The 18,545-nt window shown below is 36.3% G+C and overlaps 1 protein-coding gene across 2 annotated transcripts in view; it reads right to left on the bottom strand.

Annotated features, from left to right (window-relative positions):
* Window positions 1-1,084: 1,084 nt before the first annotated feature.
* CHODL (chondrolectin) overlaps window positions 1,085-18,545 on the bottom strand; it is a 28,673-nt gene continuing 11,212 nt past the window's right edge. The window contains exons 4-7 of one of the 2 annotated variants that reach the window (XM_059165274.1): window positions 7,581-7,667; window positions 5,589-5,691; window positions 3,833-3,911; window positions 2,445-2,532 (exon numbers count right to left, since the gene is read on the bottom strand). In XM_059165274.1, the coding sequence (XP_059021257.1) occupies window positions 2,530-2,532; window positions 3,833-3,911; window positions 5,589-5,691; window positions 7,581-7,667 (272 nt within the window). In that variant the 3' untranslated portion in view covers window positions 2,445-2,529. Of the gene's footprint in view, window positions 2,533-3,832; window positions 3,912-5,588; window positions 5,692-7,580; window positions 7,668-18,545 lie in introns of both variants that reach the window. The other variant, XM_059165273.1, reaches the window with a different exon arrangement.

The following is an 18,545-nucleotide window of genomic DNA, read 5'->3' as shown; positions in this document are numbered from 1 at the left end:
TATGGAAGAAGCCACATAATTTGGGCTACATCTGAAAGGAATGACTATGATTGATGTATTGAAGAGGCATGAGGACCAGGGGTAGGGGTTCAGGGAAGTTCAGGGATTGAGGATAGTAGATAATCACATGTTGCTGTACCAAAAGTCTCTCTCTCTGGGGAACAGAGAAAGGGAAAACAATATCATATAAGAAAGTGTGGCCAGATAATTGGGCACTACAAAATCCTGGTAAACATTTGTGGTATTTAGTCTTGGACAAAAATTAGGAGTCCTCGAATGCACTACTCTTTTTAAGACCTTTCCAATGATTTGATCTTAAGAGTAGTTAGAAAGGATGAACAAAGTAGTTAGGATGTATTGTTTGATTTTACTACCTGGATATTGTCCACGATTCACCTGCATTTCCAGACACACACATGTGAATATACAAACACACCAGATACACAAGGTACCAAGTACTTCTTTTCATTTTTCAGAGGTCAGCAAAAAGTTTAAGAAACCTTAAGGACAGTCTCACTGTCACCGTCTCACAAAAGGGAAGTTGACTGTATGGGTTTAGAAACAGATACCAGAAGAGTTTTACAGGCGTGGATCAAGACAACAGGCAAAACCACGGCCCTCCCCCATTGCCTTGCCTCTCCGGCCATGCAGCTGTTGTGGTATAGTCATGGGTGGCCAGACTACGGGGAAAGCACTGTCTCCTGTCCCTTAAGACCCAACTGAAGGAAGAAACACATGGTAGGACCTTGGAGGGAAGATGGAGATCCCAGCAATGATGGGAAACCAAGTAGGGAAAGGAAGTGCTACATGTGTCAGATTGGACCTTAGAATGCAGCTGCTGCCTCCTTCAGTCTCTAAGCAGGTGAAAGGGTGCCAGCACCCACTCATTTCTATTTGTCTCGAAGTTTTGCCAACCAACTTTAGTTGTGAATTGCCTTAATAAAAGCTCTTTATTTTCCAGTTTAAATGGCTAACCAGGGGAAAGTTGAGGTTTAAAACGCTCTATAACCCCAACTTCCATTCATACCCTTCTTCAATAGTCGTTTGTCTTCCTCTTCATGTACAGATGAAAAACCTCTATTTTGTTCACTTAAAAGATTTAGACAATATCCATGGTCATTCTTCAGAAACAAGAACTTTTTATTTACTTAAAAGGAACACAGGAACATTTGAAGACCCGAGAGTTACAAGTCTCAAGAAGCCACAAGCATTGAAGAAACTAGAGAAGATAAGACAAGAGGAGCCACAGTTCACTCTCTCAGGCAAACCCTCAACACGAACCCAGAATCGCCAATGCCCTCCAACCCATGTTCACAGTAATTCATAGTTTCTCTCCTTGGTGAATTATCTGTGTGCTGTGCTTACCCCGACACTGATGGTGACAATGCACCTGGTCTCACCAAACAGATGAGACTATTTTACAGCTGATAGAGGCTGAGCAGAGCTATGGGAAAACCTTAAGCATACTCCACAGCCATCTGCTTCCAGTGTTAATCCCCACCCTCCAACAACCATCTTTGTTTTGTCGGCAAGGGAGGGACCAAACTGATTCCAGAACCCTCAGAGAACTACTTGTGGTTATATAGGCAACATGTGAAGACATGATTTATATTGTGTATGCCACTTTTGTTTTGCTCTAGACTGAGTGTAATATTGTTGATACGGCTATTAACAAAGTTATTACAAAATCTGTTGAATTTTAAACTAAAAACAACTGTAAGGCACATGTCTTGCACAATTGAAATTAGACAATTCTTGCCTCTAAGTAAAATATTTGAGTAAATTTACATCACAGTTACTGAAATAGCTTCTTATTTCTGAAGAGATTTCCTAAACATTGACCCCAGAACAGAGAAACTGAAAGAAGATGAACCACTTCTATAAAAGAAACTTTTTCTATGGTAATAGATCTATGTGTGTGAGGAGTCAGTTGAAAACAGTGATACATTTCTTTGATCAAAACAGCATGTATTGAAAAATGAAACACCATAAAAATAAATACTAGAACAGTTCATTTTTATCAAACACTTATGTAAAGGTAAAATATTTTTGCACACTGTAAATTTTAGTACAATTTACATTACATTAACTAGGTTATAACTTATGAAAATTGACAGAAACAAAAATACCTGCTTCCAACACATACACTTCTCTGATGTGTTGACAGCAATTTTATCTGCACGGTCCATTCCATTTGCTTGACATTTGGGTGCATCCTTTAGCGAAATAAGCATGTCTCACTCCATTATTAGCACAGCGTATTTTGTAAATGAAATAATAGATATATAAAAATTATTTTAATATTTGCCTCAAGAGGGAGCTTACAGTTCATCTTGCAGGTCCTTTGAGATTTCAAGCCATTCCAAGCTAATGTTCTGATGCCATTCCTGATGCAGATCCAGAATTAGACAATTTTATTTTCTCTTTTGGAGCCAAGTCAGTGAATATTATACTTCCATGCCACTTTCTTTTCTGGTGCTTTTTGAAATCCATAGTGTGGACTGAGTTGGGCTAGTTTTTGTTCTTCCTTTACTGAAAAACATAAGAAGATATAAATTCAACGTTTGGGACTTTTTATTGAAATAGACATGTTTTGGTCCAAATGGAGATATTTCAGACCCTTATAAAATGGTCTTTCTTCTCTCACCAGCATATCTATAAAAGATTCTAGATTATTCCAGTATGTGAAGATGGTAAACAGGTCATGTGAAATGGTGGAAAAAACAAAATTGATCTCTGACCCTTCTTAGTTTAGAATTCAGACACATTCAAACACACACACACACACACACACACACACACAAAAGTGTCTGACATAATACCAAAAAGTTTCATTATAATCACTCATAAATTTTCAATTTATTTGATCACTGATTTTTGAAATTTTGCTTTTTGGATATTCTTCTGTTCATATGGGCTGTATTTGATGCCAAATCATAAGTACCTTCCTAAACCCCTCTTCCCCTCTGTTTTCCTGTTTTATAGTTAAGTCACTTAATCCCCGAAAGTTTGGCTTTGCTTCAGTCTCTGCAACCAATGCAGTTCAAAGTAGATTCAGGCCTTAATAACTTCCTACCTTGAGATCTGAGACAGAACTTCCCTCCTGTCAGATATAGAATCCAAGCCCACACTTCCATCCCCCCATAGTGGGCTGGCTATCTTCTCACTCTCTTTTTCATAAAATGGCCACTTCTCAGTTTCCTGCATAATTGCCTGTTCCTGAGTTTAGCTCTGAAAATCATCCTCTACCAGGCTACTTACCAAAATCTAGGTTCCTGGCTCTCATTTCCTGAGAAAGAACCCTCACCTGGATCACTTAACCACTTCTGGTTCCTGTAACTTGGGCCCTGCACTTCCTGCCTCCCACAGACAGTCTCTTCACGGACATCTGCTCCACAGCCCACAGGTAACCCATTCCATCTACTCTCAGTCTACCACATATGGCAGAACTCCATCCGATACAGAAAAGAATTCTTCCTAACAAGCCTGATCAATACAATTCTATAATACTACTTCATTGACTTCAATGTAACTGAATTTGTTACTAATAAAATACTGTGACCAAATTAAACGTTTTGGAGATTTGCTTCCAAAAAAGTACGAACAATACATCTTTTATCTATGAAGTCATCTAACATGAATGAAAAATAAACCAAGCAAAGTTTATGAAAAACAAGAAATTTTTTTCAAATAGTAAATAAAAGATGGTTAAGTTATTAATGTAACTTAAATTTTGTGTAGCATTAGTATTTCATTTAAGAGTTACTACCAGTTAAGGAAACGAGTTATTGCTTTGAATATGACATGGAATGATATAAACCATTATGTGTACCAGATTGGAATTTAAACTTTCTGCAAGGCACTCAGATGATAATGGAGTTGAGTCTTTGGTGAAGTTTCTCCTTGCTTTCCTGGAAGAAAGGAAAAGGGGAGGATCTAAGAACGAATGAAATAAGCACTACAGCTAATTCCGGCATCTGGAGGTACTCGATTTTGGTTTATTTTCTCACTCGCAGAATTTGAAACAAGTGAAAACTCCTCAGATCTTCAAAGGTATAAAAACTTGGAAGACTTTTATATGAATAGAATCTCCACAATAATATATTATTTGGAAGAAGAAAAACAAACTTTAGAGAAATCTCAGTTACTGGCACTTGAGTAATTTTTATTTTAGGAATGACAATGTCTGTATAATATTTTTAAAAATTATTTTTCAATCTTATTTGTTATTTATAGCTCTTCCTTAACAGTTTGCTGGATTAAGGGGAAATTTATGTCACATCCTCTCTCTACTTCTCTGGTTTTCAAAATGACTAATCATCTTTCCATCTATAGCCTTAGGTATTAAGGGAATAAATGAAATATTTACTACTGTCTTTCTTCTGTACAAAATACTACCCTAAAATTTTAACTTTGTTTCCCAGATATGTTGGAAAACCCAAAGGCACAATATAGTATTAATTTTCCAGGCTTAACTTATCATTATTCAAAATATCTTATTTAAGGAGCCTGTACATCACACTTTGTGTCCCTTAAAACAATTTATGTGAACCATTTAGAGTTTACATCTATTTAACATTTTTGTTTTGTTTTTCTGGGGCTTTTTTTTTTTTAACTTAGTGGATCTTTATGGTTTATTTCAGAAACAGATGAAGATGAACTCTAATCAAAAGAAAAATATGACTTCATTTGCAGGTCCTTCCCTGATGAAGGCACTTGTTTTTGTTTAAAATACTGATAAAGGTTCCTTTTAAGAAAACAAAAAATAAAATAAGAAAAAAAAATTAAACTAAATTAAAGTAAAATAAAATAAAATACTGACAAAGATGGCAAGTTTATTCTAGCAAATATGCTCTCATTTAAACACAATACCTTTTTATTTTAACATGTATCTATATTTCATGTATTAATTTTTAACTGATAAATTGACACACATGAAAAAATTTCATCTTTAACTCAAGGGTAGGATTAAATAGATATAAAAGAATACCCCCAAGAATGTTGCTATTAAGACATATCATTTTGATGGAAACTGCCTCCTAAAAGTGACCTATTTTTACATTTGTACTTTATTTCCTATATTCAAAAGATCCTTTGGAAATAAAAACCTATGACTTAAAATTTTAAAAAAGGTACTATAGAGTGTACCCAAAACCAAGTCTTACATACAACTTGGGGTCAAGTTGGAAAGGTTTAGCATTAATGCTTATATATAATAAACAAGAGAGTATAGTATAGTTGTGTATGTTGTCAGCTTGCAAGGATTCAAATTTCAAATCTGCCACACACACTAGCTAAGAAACCCAAGGCAAACTGTATAACTCATGTAAGCCACCATATCCTCAACTGAAAAACCGAAACAAAAGAGTATCCACTTCCTACGACTTGTGAATATTAAGTGAAATAATTCATGAATCCTATAATCAAGGCCTATCTTATTAGGTTGTATATTCTGGATTTGTACTGACAGAACTAAAATCAGAACTTTCTTAAGGCAAATTAAAAATATAATTCTATACTTTTCAAATGAGCTCTGGAAAACCTATAGAAAACTTTTCAAGTTGTCTCTACATATATGAATTATTTACCTTTTATGCAGCATCTGGAAACAGCAGGTTCCAAAAGCGACCAGTATCAATAAAAGCAGTGGGATTGTTGGTATAACAACATAAATTAGATTGGGAATTATGCCTACAAAAGCAAAACAGTCTTAGTATAAAAAGATGTCTGAGGCAGAATTCTAACACTGAAACTATATAAACATTTTCCAAAACTTTAAGGTAAAATAGATTTATTATAAATAAATGAATTCTGAGAAAGTTTCTTCTCTAATATTGAATAATCTAGTGAAATACATTTGTTTGTTTGCCATTCTCCAGTTCAATGTCCATATTTCTAAAACTATTATTAAATCTGCCATTTTGATAGGGACTAGTTTTCATGACATACTAATAATCTTAGCTATCTCACTTCATTAATCCTTCTCCATTATTACTTTAAGTAATAAGCACTGATTATTAAAATAATTGTTGATTTATTGGTTATATAATCATCTTAACCAGTAAGGTCAATGCCACAATGATATGCAAGACTCTCTGGGGTTAAATCAAAATACTAAATATTAGTAAATATTAACTAATGACACAGGCATAACCCAGAGATGCAAGATTCCAGACGCATAAGGACTTGATCTTAATTAAATTCTAAAATGAATCATTTTTTTTAATCCTGTTCCATCACACTTAATAATGTTAGGTATCCTTGGTAAAATAAAACACTGCCACACTTAAGCCCCATATAAATTAAAATCACTGCATTAAACATTTCTTCAAGGTCATAAGAGGGAAAATATTCCTCATGTAATTATTTATTAGCATTTTTAATTAGGTCTAGATGTTCTGACTGGCTTTAAAATCAGGCACCTGAAAAATAAAAAGCACTAAGGTTTAATATCATGTACATGTAAGAAATGAAAATGGAAAAACTATGTGTTTTGCTAGTAAATCGAAAACTGTCAGCATTAGCAATCTAAATAATTCTAGTCAAAGTAGACCAGACTTAGATCAAACTATCCACATAACTGTACATCATGTCCTTTGTTAATAAAAGATGTATTAACTGAGGTCTAGTGATGGGGTATTTTGGGGGTAACTTGCTATGCTTTCCTTTAATCTTGAGCTCCCAACACACAACTTCAAGGACTTTAAGGATTCAGGAAACATTTTTGTTCTTTTTCCAAATAACCATCATGAACCCTTATCTGTAACAGTCAAGAAGAAGAGAAAGTATTTCCTACTCTTTCATGGATTTTGGATCACCTGGGGAAAGACTCTGAGACTTTGGGCCTTTGGCTCAATCTTCACAAAGCAACTAGGATTGCTTTCTGATTTCTTAATCTTAAGGATTGCTTAAGATTTCTGTCTGGTCATCACAGGCCCATGCTAAAAGAGCGCCTAACTAACTAATCTTAGGAGAAGTTTCTGATTGGGATTTATAATTCCAATCATGGAATGTGCAACTTGCACTGGGATTTCATTGTTTCTTTGGCAGAGTAGGTTGTGCCAGGGGCTTCTGGGTTGGGAGCTCTTTGTACACATTCTGTCCACCCTGCTCACCAGTGATATCCCCTCCATATCCTGAAACCAGCCAAGATAGGAGAACACTTACCATGGGAATCTGCAAAGGATACAAATCAGGCTTTTGCTTTTATACCCACTCCCACATCAGCCACTCACTAAACATTTACCAGCACACCATGGTTTGCAACCTGCTGAATGTGCCCATTTACATCATAATGCCTACGTGTTATGTGAAAAGTTGTGAGTCCAGGTTTTCATGTGGATTACTTAGTTTATTACTAGATATGTTGACTTGAAGTGAAAAAATAGGAAGGAAACAAATAGATTCTTCTGCTCAAAAACTAGCTCAGCATTATTAGTTCAAAGGTAAACTCCCATGGGCCAAATTCAGTGAACCATATCACCAAACAACAAGAAAATTTAGGGCCAGCATGAAGCAGAGCTTACAATTATAGTTTCTGCTCTTGTTAGGGGGCGGTTAAAAACAGGTGAATTCATTACCTGCTTCAGTAACGACCACATTTTGATGGGTGTCTCCTGGTTGATTTGTAAAATAAGTCTTTTCTACAGGAGAAGTTGGATTAATCTCTGTAAATAATTGGTACAGGCATCATATATAATGATAAAGAAGAGAAATACAAACACAGATGAAAATAAAACTTTATAATAAAACAATGTAAACACCAGAGTTTCAATTTCTGAATACTTTATGGATTAAAAATTATATCTTGAATTTAAATTTACATGAAATTACTCAACTGTGAAGTCATCATTTCTTTACCTTTGAATAAAGTAACCAGTTGATAAATCTTTGTGACTCAGATCGACTGGGTCCTTGCAACCCCCAAACTGCCTTTAGCAATCAATACCATGTCTATACTGACAACAGCCTGCTACAGCCAATCATGACCCAACAAGTAGAAAGAAAGGCAACAAGAAGCAAGAATTGGGAGTCTAAGAATGTGAGACACTAAGTGCCATTCCAAGACAAGCCTAGATGGCTTCTTCATTAATATCAGTGCAATATCTAGGTTTCTCCGTGCAATAAAATCAGCAGACGACTGTACATGGATGCATTTGGAATAGGTGATTCAAATAGCGATGTTCTAAAGCACATTTCTGTCCTAGAAAAACAATGCCATACTTAGATGTGCTTTCAGTAGCATCTATTTCTTTAAAAATATTAATAATAATAAATTAAGGCTTGCAAGTTATTTCTTTTCCTGGTTTTACAAGATAAGATGTCTTTAATGGTTATACAATTTAAAAATGTCAAAATTTGGGACCCCTGGGTGGCTCAGTTGGTTAAGCAGCTGCCTTCAGCTCAGGTCATGATCCCGGGGTCCTGGGATCGAGTCCCACATACGGCTCCTTGCTCGGCGGGGAGCCTGCTTCTCCTTCTGCCTCTGCCTGCCTCTCTGCCTGCCTGTGCTCGCTTGCTCTCTCTCCCTCTCTGTCTGACAAATAAATAAATAAAATCTTTAAAAAAAATGTCAAAATTTCTTACATGATCTGGTATTGTTCTGCTATCTTTTTTTTAATGTAAGGCACTGTTTGGTAAATTAATAGTTCAGTGAAAGTAAGTTGAATCAATGAGAACAAAAAAACCGATAACTTGTCTTCATTTGTTTCAAAAATATAATTCTGTTTATGTTTGATAACTGATGGAAAAGAAAAAAATAAAACACAGGCAGCATTCTATATTAGTTCAGCATGTTAAATCATTTTTAATATTAGATTGGCTACTCTAATTTAGCCACATAGTCTTTCTTTATTGGACATTTATCATACACTGTACTGTAATAACATTTATTATTCTTCCACACATATTTCACCCTAACACTTCAATATCCTCCTATAAGTTTTAGATACAGTTCTATCCTACACATTTTTCTACATAACTTGGGCCCTCTATGCCAGCTGCTGCTTTAATGGGGTTTGCTGCACAAATATACAGATTTAATACAATTTACCAATATAGAACTGGTTATTTTTAAAAAATAATCTTAATAATCTTTAGATCAATATAATTTCTCATTAACAACATTTTAGAAACTTAACGTAAACACTATTTTTAATGTCTAAGAAAAAGAGGGCATAATGTAATTTTAATAAGTGTGAACATTAGATTCAGAAGGATCCCCATGAAAATTTCTTAAGATAACACTGATAGACACAGAAAATAGATATGTAACTCACAAGGCAATAACAAAAAATTGAGAAGAGAGTAAGAAAATCAATTAGTGAGTTATTCCAAGTCTTCATAACTAGGTTAATTATTTACTACTTCAGATATCATTAGTCATATTTTAGATGGTGTGTAGGGGGCAGAAAGAGGAGACTAAGTTCAAACCACACAGTGCTTCGGGGAGCTGGAGAATAAAGTTCAAAATAATTGGTGTCCTAATTCATGCATTTTAATAAATCCCACTGCTTACTCCTCCAACCCCCTCACCATTAAAAACTAATCATTCTCCACTAAAAGAGCATTGACTATAGAAACAAGAAATTTAATCAAATTAGCCTCCTCCATAAATAAAACACTCAGCCTAAGGAAGGTTAGCAAGTAGAAGACAAATATTTAAAATAAAATAAAGAAATACATATTTAGACTATTAGAATAAAGAATAAAAATTCTAACTATATTAATAAGACTCTAAATATAGCTATACATTTATAACAATAACACTGCACATGTGCACCAAAAACAAAAAAAAAAATACATAAAGGAATCTTATTCACAAAGTATATTTGTGAATTATTTGAACATTTAGGTAGAATATAGAAGATAGAGAAATATATATATATATATATTTTTTTATCTTAAGTGCTCCTCCATGCGTAATATGAACCTAGATTACCTACACAGAACAAGTAAAGAAGATTCTGGGCTTGGCAGTGTCCTCAATAATTTGGTAAGTAGGAATGCAAAATAAAAATAAAATAAATGTATGAAGGGTCAAATAGTTTACCTAAAAGTCCAAAGAAAGGAGAAAGAAATAGTAAGGATACTCTATAACATACTTTGTTTCATTCAATAGTACACAGTATCACCAATGGAAAGTATCAGAGAACTTTAACTTTATATTTTTCTAAGAAAAAAAAATTAAGACAAAGAACATAAGTGCATAACAGATTTGGCTTTGCAAAGGCTTCTAAGAGGGTAATGATGGATTTAGGGCTTTAAAGAATAAACTTACCGGGGATAAAGAAAGCTGGCTAATACACTGAAGAGCAGGATAAATATAAAGAGAAGGGTGAATCTAATCCAAATAATCTCTGGTGCTTTAAGGTCTTATGAGAAAGGAATCATGTAATTTCAAGAGAATAATAGAAATAGCAGTACTTGATTCTAATTGCCTTCCATGAACACATTTTGAGGTCAAGTAGACAGCCCCTCAGAAGACTTCAAATGGCACTTCCCAGCACTGAGAAGGAGAAAAACATAAAAAATCTCTCAAAGCCTAGGTGTCTAGCTTGACTTTCTCAGGTGATTAAAAAAATTAGTTCATGTAATTTTGGTTAGTCTCTATTTTTTGTCAAATATTAATTTAGTGGAACTGCCCTCTTAAAGGTAATTTAAATTTACTATGTCCACAGGAAACCCCACCAGTGTAGCTCAGGACAAGACAATCTTCCCATGCTTCCCATGACAAGAAGTCAGAGACTTCAAACCAAAGCTATCAATGGGGTAGATTCCAAAGAATGACAAAAAGGAAGACCATGGCACAAGCCCCTAATCTTTTTCCACTATGCCTCAGTGAGCTAGAATCAGTCTGACTTCCAATGAGGAGCACATGTGAAGTGGCAATGTCAACAAAAGAGATGCTAATGTTCCCAGAGGAAAGTCATTTTTTTCCCTTAAATGCATTGGATAATCATCCAATGATCTGTCACTCACATGTGTAAATCCCTAGGTGCTTTCATTGCATTGATGATTTATACCAACTTCAAAAACTTTACACTACATATTTAAAATATTTAAAAATAGACATTTATTCTTCATAAAAATCTGTTTACAAAAACACAATTTGACCTAAACATTGGAAATGTTATTCTCCCGGCCTTGAGTAAAGATATCAGAGGAGTAGCAGGCTGAGATGACATCAGGTAGCAGGAGATTAGCTAGATAGCTTATCAAACCATTCTGAACACCTACAAATCCAACAGGAGATCGAAGAGAAGAAGAGCAGCAATTCTAGAAACAGAAAATGACCACTTTCTGAAAGGTAGGACTGGCGATAAGTAAATCCAAAGCAACGGGACGACAGACTGCGGGGGGAGGGGCTGGCTCCTGGCAAGCGGCGGAGCAATGGAGCACAAAATCAGAACTTTTAAAAATCTGCTCCACTGAGGGACATCACTCCAGAGGCTAAACCGGGGTGAAGCCCACTTGGGGACAGTGTGGTCTCAGGTCCCATGGGGTCACAGAAGGATCGAGGGTGTCTGAGTGTTGCAGAGCTCACAGGTATTAAAGCAGGGAAGCCAGCTACAGAGACAAAGCCAAGGAGTGAGTTCTCAACTCAGGATTACCTTAAATTGTGATCCATGGCACAGACCACTGGTCTGTGAGTGAGGACCCCACCAGATCCAAGAGATCCCCCCTGGAAGAGCTCAGGTGGGGTTCAGAGACTACATGTGGGGCTGTGTGCCAGAGACAGAGAAGCTTGGTCACAGGCTGGGTGAGCTCGGAGTGTTGCCAGAGGCCAGGGAGATGGGAGTGATTGAGCATTTTTCTCTGAGGGCGCACTGAGGAGTGGGGCCCCAAGCTCTCGGCTCCTCCAGGCCAGAGATTGGGAGGCTACCATTTTCATTACTGACCTCCAGAACTCTGCGGAAAGTGTTCAGGGAACAAAAGCTCCTGAAAGCTAACCCGAGCGGGTTACTTATCCTGGCCCCTGGTAAGGGCTGTGCAATTCTGCCTGGGACAAAGACACTTGAGAATCACCACAACAGGCCCCTCCCCAAGGAGATCAGTAAGAAATCCAGCCATAACCAAGTTCACTTACCAAGGAGAATAGCTGAATTCCAGAGGAGGAGAAAGCAAAGAATGGAATTCATGGCTTTCTCCCCATGATTCTTCAGTCTTGCAAAGTTAATTAATTTTTTTTAATTTTATGTTTTTCTTCTGCTATTTTTCTTAACTTTTACCCTTTCCTCTTTTAACATTCTTTAACTAGTTTATATAAATAATACCTTTCAAAAAATCATTATTATAGTCATATTTTATCCTTCATTGTATCTAACTTTATTTTTTGTATACACATAGGGTTTTTTCTTCTAAAAAAAATTAGGATACAACTTCTTCTAATAGATCAAAATATACCCTAAATCTATCACAGGGCTTTGTTCTAGTCTCCAGCCTGAGGAATTCCCTCCACTTTTTTTTCTTTATTCTCCCAACCAACTTATCAACTCCTTTTTTAGAAATTTAAAAAAAAAATCATCTTTATACTCATATTCTATCCCTTCATCATGTTTACCCTTATATATGTTTTTCATTCTTTAAAATATTGGGAGGTAGTTTCTTCTAAAAGACCAAAACTCCAAAATTAAGTGGGTGATCCTGTTCTATTCACCAGTCTTATATATATATAGTTTTTCTTTTTAATATTTTTTCTTTCTTTATTTTTTCTTCTTTTATTTATTTTTTCTGAACGTCTTTTTACCCCCTTTCTCCCCCTCCACAATTTGGGGTGTCGTCTGATTTGGTTAAAGCACATTTTCCTGGGGTTTTTTCAACCCTTTTAGTATTTTATTTGCTCCTTCATATATTCTTATCTGAGTAAAATGACAAGGCAGAAAAACTCACCACACACACACACACAAAAAAAAAAAAAGAAAAAGAGACAGTACCAAAGACCAGGGACCTAATCAATACGGACATTGATAATATATCAGATCTAGAATTCAGAATGATGATTCTCAAGGTGCCAGCTGGGCTCAAAAAAGGCATGGAAGATATTAGAGAAACAAAAATAAATTTATTTCTGGAGAAATAAAATAACTAAAGTCTAACCAAGTTGAAATCAAAAAAGCTATCAATGAGGTGCAATAAAAAAATGGAGGCTCTTACTGCTAGGATAAATGAGGCAGAAGAGGGAATTAGTGATATAGAAGACCAAATGACAGAGAATAAAGAAGTGAAGCAAAAGAGAAACAAACAACCACTGGACCATGAGGGGGGATTTCAAAAGATAAGTGATACCATAAGACAAAACAACATTAGAGTAATTGGGATTCCAGAAGAAGAAGAAAGAGGGGAGCAGAAGGTATATTGGAAAGAATTATTGTAGAGAATTTCCCTAATATGGCAAAGGGAACAAGCATCAAAATCCAGGAGGCACAGAGAACCCCCCTCAAAATCAATAAGAATAGGTCCACACCCCATCACCTAATAGTAAAATTTACAAGTCTTAGCGAGAAAATCCTGAAAGCAGCCTGGGACAAGAAGTCTGTAACATACAATGGTAAAAGTATTATATTGGCAACAGACTTATCCACAGACACCTGGCAGGCCAGAAAGAACTGGCATGATATATTCAGAGCACTAAACAAGAAAAAACATTCATCCAAGAATAATATATCCAGCTAGGCTATCATTGAAAATAGGAGGAGAGATAAAAAGCTTCCAGGACAAACAAAAACTGAAAGAATTTGCAAACACTAAACCAGCTCTACAGGAAATCTTGAAAGGGGTCCTCTAAGCAAAGAAAGACCCTAAAAATAGTAGATCAGAAAGGAACAGAGACAATATACAGCAACAGTCACCTTACAGGCAATACAATGGAACTAAATTCATATCTCTCAATAGTTACCCTGAATGTTAATGGGCTAAATGCCCCAATCAAAAGACACAGGGTATCAGAATGGATAAAAAAATAAAACCCATCAATATGCTGCCTACAAGAAAGTTATTTTAGACCCAAAGACACCTCCAGATTTAAAGTGAGGGGGTGGAGCTACCTAGGTGCCTCTTATGTGGTCATCTGGCAACCCCAGCTCTTTGCTACCTGGTCCTGCTTCTTCTTTTTCTGTTAAGGTTTTATTTATTTAATTGACAAAGATCACAAGTAGGCAGAGAGGCAGGCAAAGAGAGAGGAGGAAGCAGGCTCCCCACTGAACAGAGAGCCTGATTCAGGGCTCGATCCCAGGATCCCGGGATCATGACCTGAGCCGAAGGCAGAGGCTTTAACCCAAGAATAAATGAAACAAGATGGGATTGGGAGGGAGACAAACCATAAGTGACTCTTAATCTCACAAAACAAACTGAGGGTTGCCGGGGGGAGGGGGTTTGGGAGAAGGGGGTGGGATTATGGACATTGGGGAGGGTATGTGATTTGGTGTGTGCTGTGAAGTGTGTAAACCTGGTGATTCACAGACCTGTACCCCTGGGGATAAAAATATATGTTTATAAAAAATAAAAATTAAAAATAAAAAAATAAAAAAAAAAATAAAGTGAGGGGGTGGAAAAGAATTTACCATGCTAATGGACATCAGAAGAAAGCTGGGATGGCAATCCTTCTATCAGATCAATTGGACTTTAAGCCAAAGACTATAACAAAAGATAAGGAAGGACACTATATCATACTCAAAGGGTCTGTCCAACAAGAAGATCTAACAATTTTAAATATCTATGCCCCTAACATGGGAGCAGCCAACTATATAAACCAATTAATAATAAAATCAAAGAAACACATCAACAGTAATATAATAATAGTAGGGGACTTTAACTCTCCCCTCACTGAAATAGACAGATTATCTAAGCAAAAATCAACAAGGAAGTAAAGGCCTTAAATGGCACACTGGATGAGATGGGCATCACAAATATATTCAGAACATTCCATCCCAAAGCAACAGGATATATATTTTTCTCTAGAGTACATGGAACATTCTCCGGAATAGATCACATCCTGGGTCATAAATCAGGACTCAACTGATATCAAAAGACTGGGAACATTCCCTGCACATTTTCAGACCACAATGCTCTGAAGTTAGAACTCAATCACAAGATGAAATTTGGAAAGAATCCAAATACATGGAGAGTAAAGATCACCCTTCTAATGAATGAATGGGTCAACCAAGAAATTAAAGAAGAATTGAAAAAATTCATAGTAACAAATGATAACAAAAATACAACAGTTCAAAATATGTGAGACACAGCAAAGGCAGTCCTGAGAGGAAAATATATAGCGATTCAAGCCTTTCTCAAGAAACAAGAAAAGTCTCAAATACACAACCTAACCCTACACTTGAAGGAGCTGGAGAAAGAACAACAAAGAAAGCCTAAACCCAGCAGAAGAGAAATAATAAAGATCAGAGCAGAAATCAATGAAATAGAAACCAAAAAAAAAAAAAAAAAAGGAACAAATCAATGAAACTAGGAGCTGGTTCTTTGAAAGAATTAATAAGAGTAATAAAGCCCTGGCCAGACTTATCAAAAAGAAATGAAAAAGGACCCAAATTAATAAAATCATGAATGAAAGAGGAGAGATCACAACCAACACCAAAGAAATATAAACAATTATAAGAACATATTATGAGCAACTATATGTCAGCAAATTTGAAAATCTGGAAGAAATGGATGCATTCCTAGAGACATATAAACTACCAAAACTGAACCAGGAAGAAATAGAAAGCCTGAACAGACCCATAACCAGTAAGGAGACTGAAGCAGTCATCAAAAATCTCCCAACAGGGGGTGCCTGGGTGGCTCAGCTGCCTTTGGCTCAGGTCATGATCTCAGGGTCCTGGGATCGAGACCCGCATCGGGCTCTCTGCTCAGCAGGGAGCCTGCTTCCTTCTCTCTCTCTCTCTGCCTGCCTCTCAGTGTACTTGTAATTTCTCTCTGTCAAATAAATAAATAAAATCTTTAAAAAAAAAAAAAACTCCCAACAAACAAGAGCCTAGAGCCAGATGGCTTCCCAGGGGAATTCTATCAAACATTTAAGGAAAAAAATTAATTCATATTCTTCTGAAACTATTCCAAAAAATAGATATGGAAGGAAAACTTTCAAACTCATTTTATGAGGTCAGCATTACCTTGATCCCAAAACCATACACAGATCCCATCAAAAAAGATAATTACAGACAAATATCCTTGATGAACACAGATGCAAAAATTCTCACCAAAATATTAGCCAGTAGAATCCAACAGTATATTAAAAGGATTATTCACCATGACCAAGTGGAATTTATTCCAGGGCTGCAAGATTGGTTCAACATCTATACATCAATCAATGTGATACATTAATAAAAGAAAGAACAAGAACCATATAATACTCTCAATAGATGCTGAAAAAGCATTTTTTAATATATTTTTTAAATTTTTATTTATTTGAGTGAGAGAGAGTATGAGCAGGGAGAAGGTCAGAGAGAGAAGCAGACTCCCCATGGAGCTGGGAGCCCGATGCAGGACTCCATCCCGAGACTCCAGGATCATGACCTGAGCCGAAAGCAGCTGCTTAACAAATTGAGCCACCCAGAAACCCCCTGAAAAAGCATTTGACAAAGTACAGCATCTTTTTCTGATCCAAACTCTGCAGAGTGTAGGGATGGAGGGTACATACCTCAATATCATCAAAGCCATCTATGAAAAACCCACTACAAATATAATTCTCAATGGAGAAAAACTGAGAGCTTTTCCACTAAGGTCAGAAACATGGCAGGATTGTCCATGATCACCACTGCTATTCAGCATAGTACTAGAAGTCCTAGCCTCAGCAATCAGAAAACAAAAATAAATTAAAGGCATCCAAATTGGCAAAGAAGTGAAACTCTCAGCCTTTGCAGATGATATGATACTATATGTGGAAAACCCAAAAGACTCCACTCCAAATCTGCTAGAACTTATACAGGAATTCAGTAAAGTGTCAGAATATAAAATCAATACACAGAAATCAGTTGCATTTCTTTACACCAACAACAAGACAGAAGAAAGAGAAATTGAGGAGTCAACCCCATTTATAATTGCAACCAAAACCATAAGATACCTAGGAATAAACCTAACCAAAGAGGCGAAGAATGTATACTCGGAAAACTATAAAGTACTCATGAAAGAAATTGAGGAAGACCCAAAGAAATGGAAAAATGTTCCATGCTCATGGATTAGAAGAACAAATATTGTGAAAATGTCTATGCTACCTAAAGCAATCTATATGTTTAATGCTATCCCTATCAAAATCCCATCAATTTATTTCAAAGAAATGGAACAAATAATCCTAAAATTTATATGGAACCAGAAAAGAACTCAAATAGCCAGAGGAATATTGAAAAAGAAATCCAAAGTTGGTGGCATCACAATTCCAGACTTCAAGCTCTATTACAAAGCTGTCAACATCAAGACAGTATGGTACTGCCACAAAAACAGACACATAGATCAATGTAACAGAATAGAGAGCCCAGAAATAGACCCTCAACTCTATGGTCAACTAATCTTCGACAAAGCAGGAAAGAATGTCCAGTGGAATAAAGATAGTCTCTTCAACAAATGGGGTTGGGAAAATTGGACAGCCACATGCAGAAAATGAAATTGGACCATTTCCTTACACCACACACTAAAATAGACTCAAAATGGATGAAGGACCTCAAAAGGAATCCATCAAAATCCTTGAGGAGAACACAGGCAGCAACCTCTTCGACCTCAGCTGCAGAAACTTCTTCCTAGTAACATGCCAAAGTCAAGGGAAGCAAGGGCAAAAATGAACTATTGGGACTTCATCAAGATCAAAAGCTTTTGCACAGCAAAGGAAAGAGTTAACAAAACCAAAAGACAACTGACAGAATGGGAGAAGATATTTGCAAATGCCATATCAGATGAAGGGTTAGTATCCAAAATCCACAAAGGTCTCAGCAAACTCAACACCCAAAGAACAAATAATACAATCCAGAAATGGGCAGAGGACATGAACAGACACTTCTGCAAAGAAGACACCCAGATGGCCAACAGACACATGAAAAAGTGCTCCACATCACTCGCCATCAGGGAAATACAAATCAAAACCACAATGAGATATCACCTGACACCAGTCAGAATGGCTAAAATTAACAAGTCAGGAAATGACAGATGCTGGTGAGGATGCAGAGAAAGGGGAACCCTCCTACACTGTTGGTGGGAATGCAAGCTGGGGCAACCACTCTGGAAAACAGCATGGAGGTTCCTCAAAAAGTTGAAAATAGAGCTACCCTATGACCCAGCAATTGCACTAGTGGGTATTTACCCTAAAGATACAGATGCAGTGATCTGAAAAGGCATGTACACCCAAATGTTTATAGCAGCAATGTCCACAGTAGCCAAACTATAGAAAGAACCTAGATGTCCATCAACAGATGAATGGATAAAGAAGAGGTGGGATATATATACACAATGGAATACTATGCGGCCATCAAAAGAAATTAAATCTTGCCATTTGCGACGACGTGGATGGAATTAGAGGGTATTATGCTTAGTGAAATAAGTCAAGCAGA

Source organism: Mustela lutreola, chromosome 2, assembly GCF_030435805.1.
Source record: "Mustela lutreola isolate mMusLut2 chromosome 2, mMusLut2.pri, whole genome shotgun sequence".
NCBI lineage: Eukaryota > Metazoa > Chordata > Mammalia > Carnivora > Mustelidae > Mustela > Mustela lutreola.
This window is presented reverse-complemented; position numbering and strand designations above follow the sequence as displayed.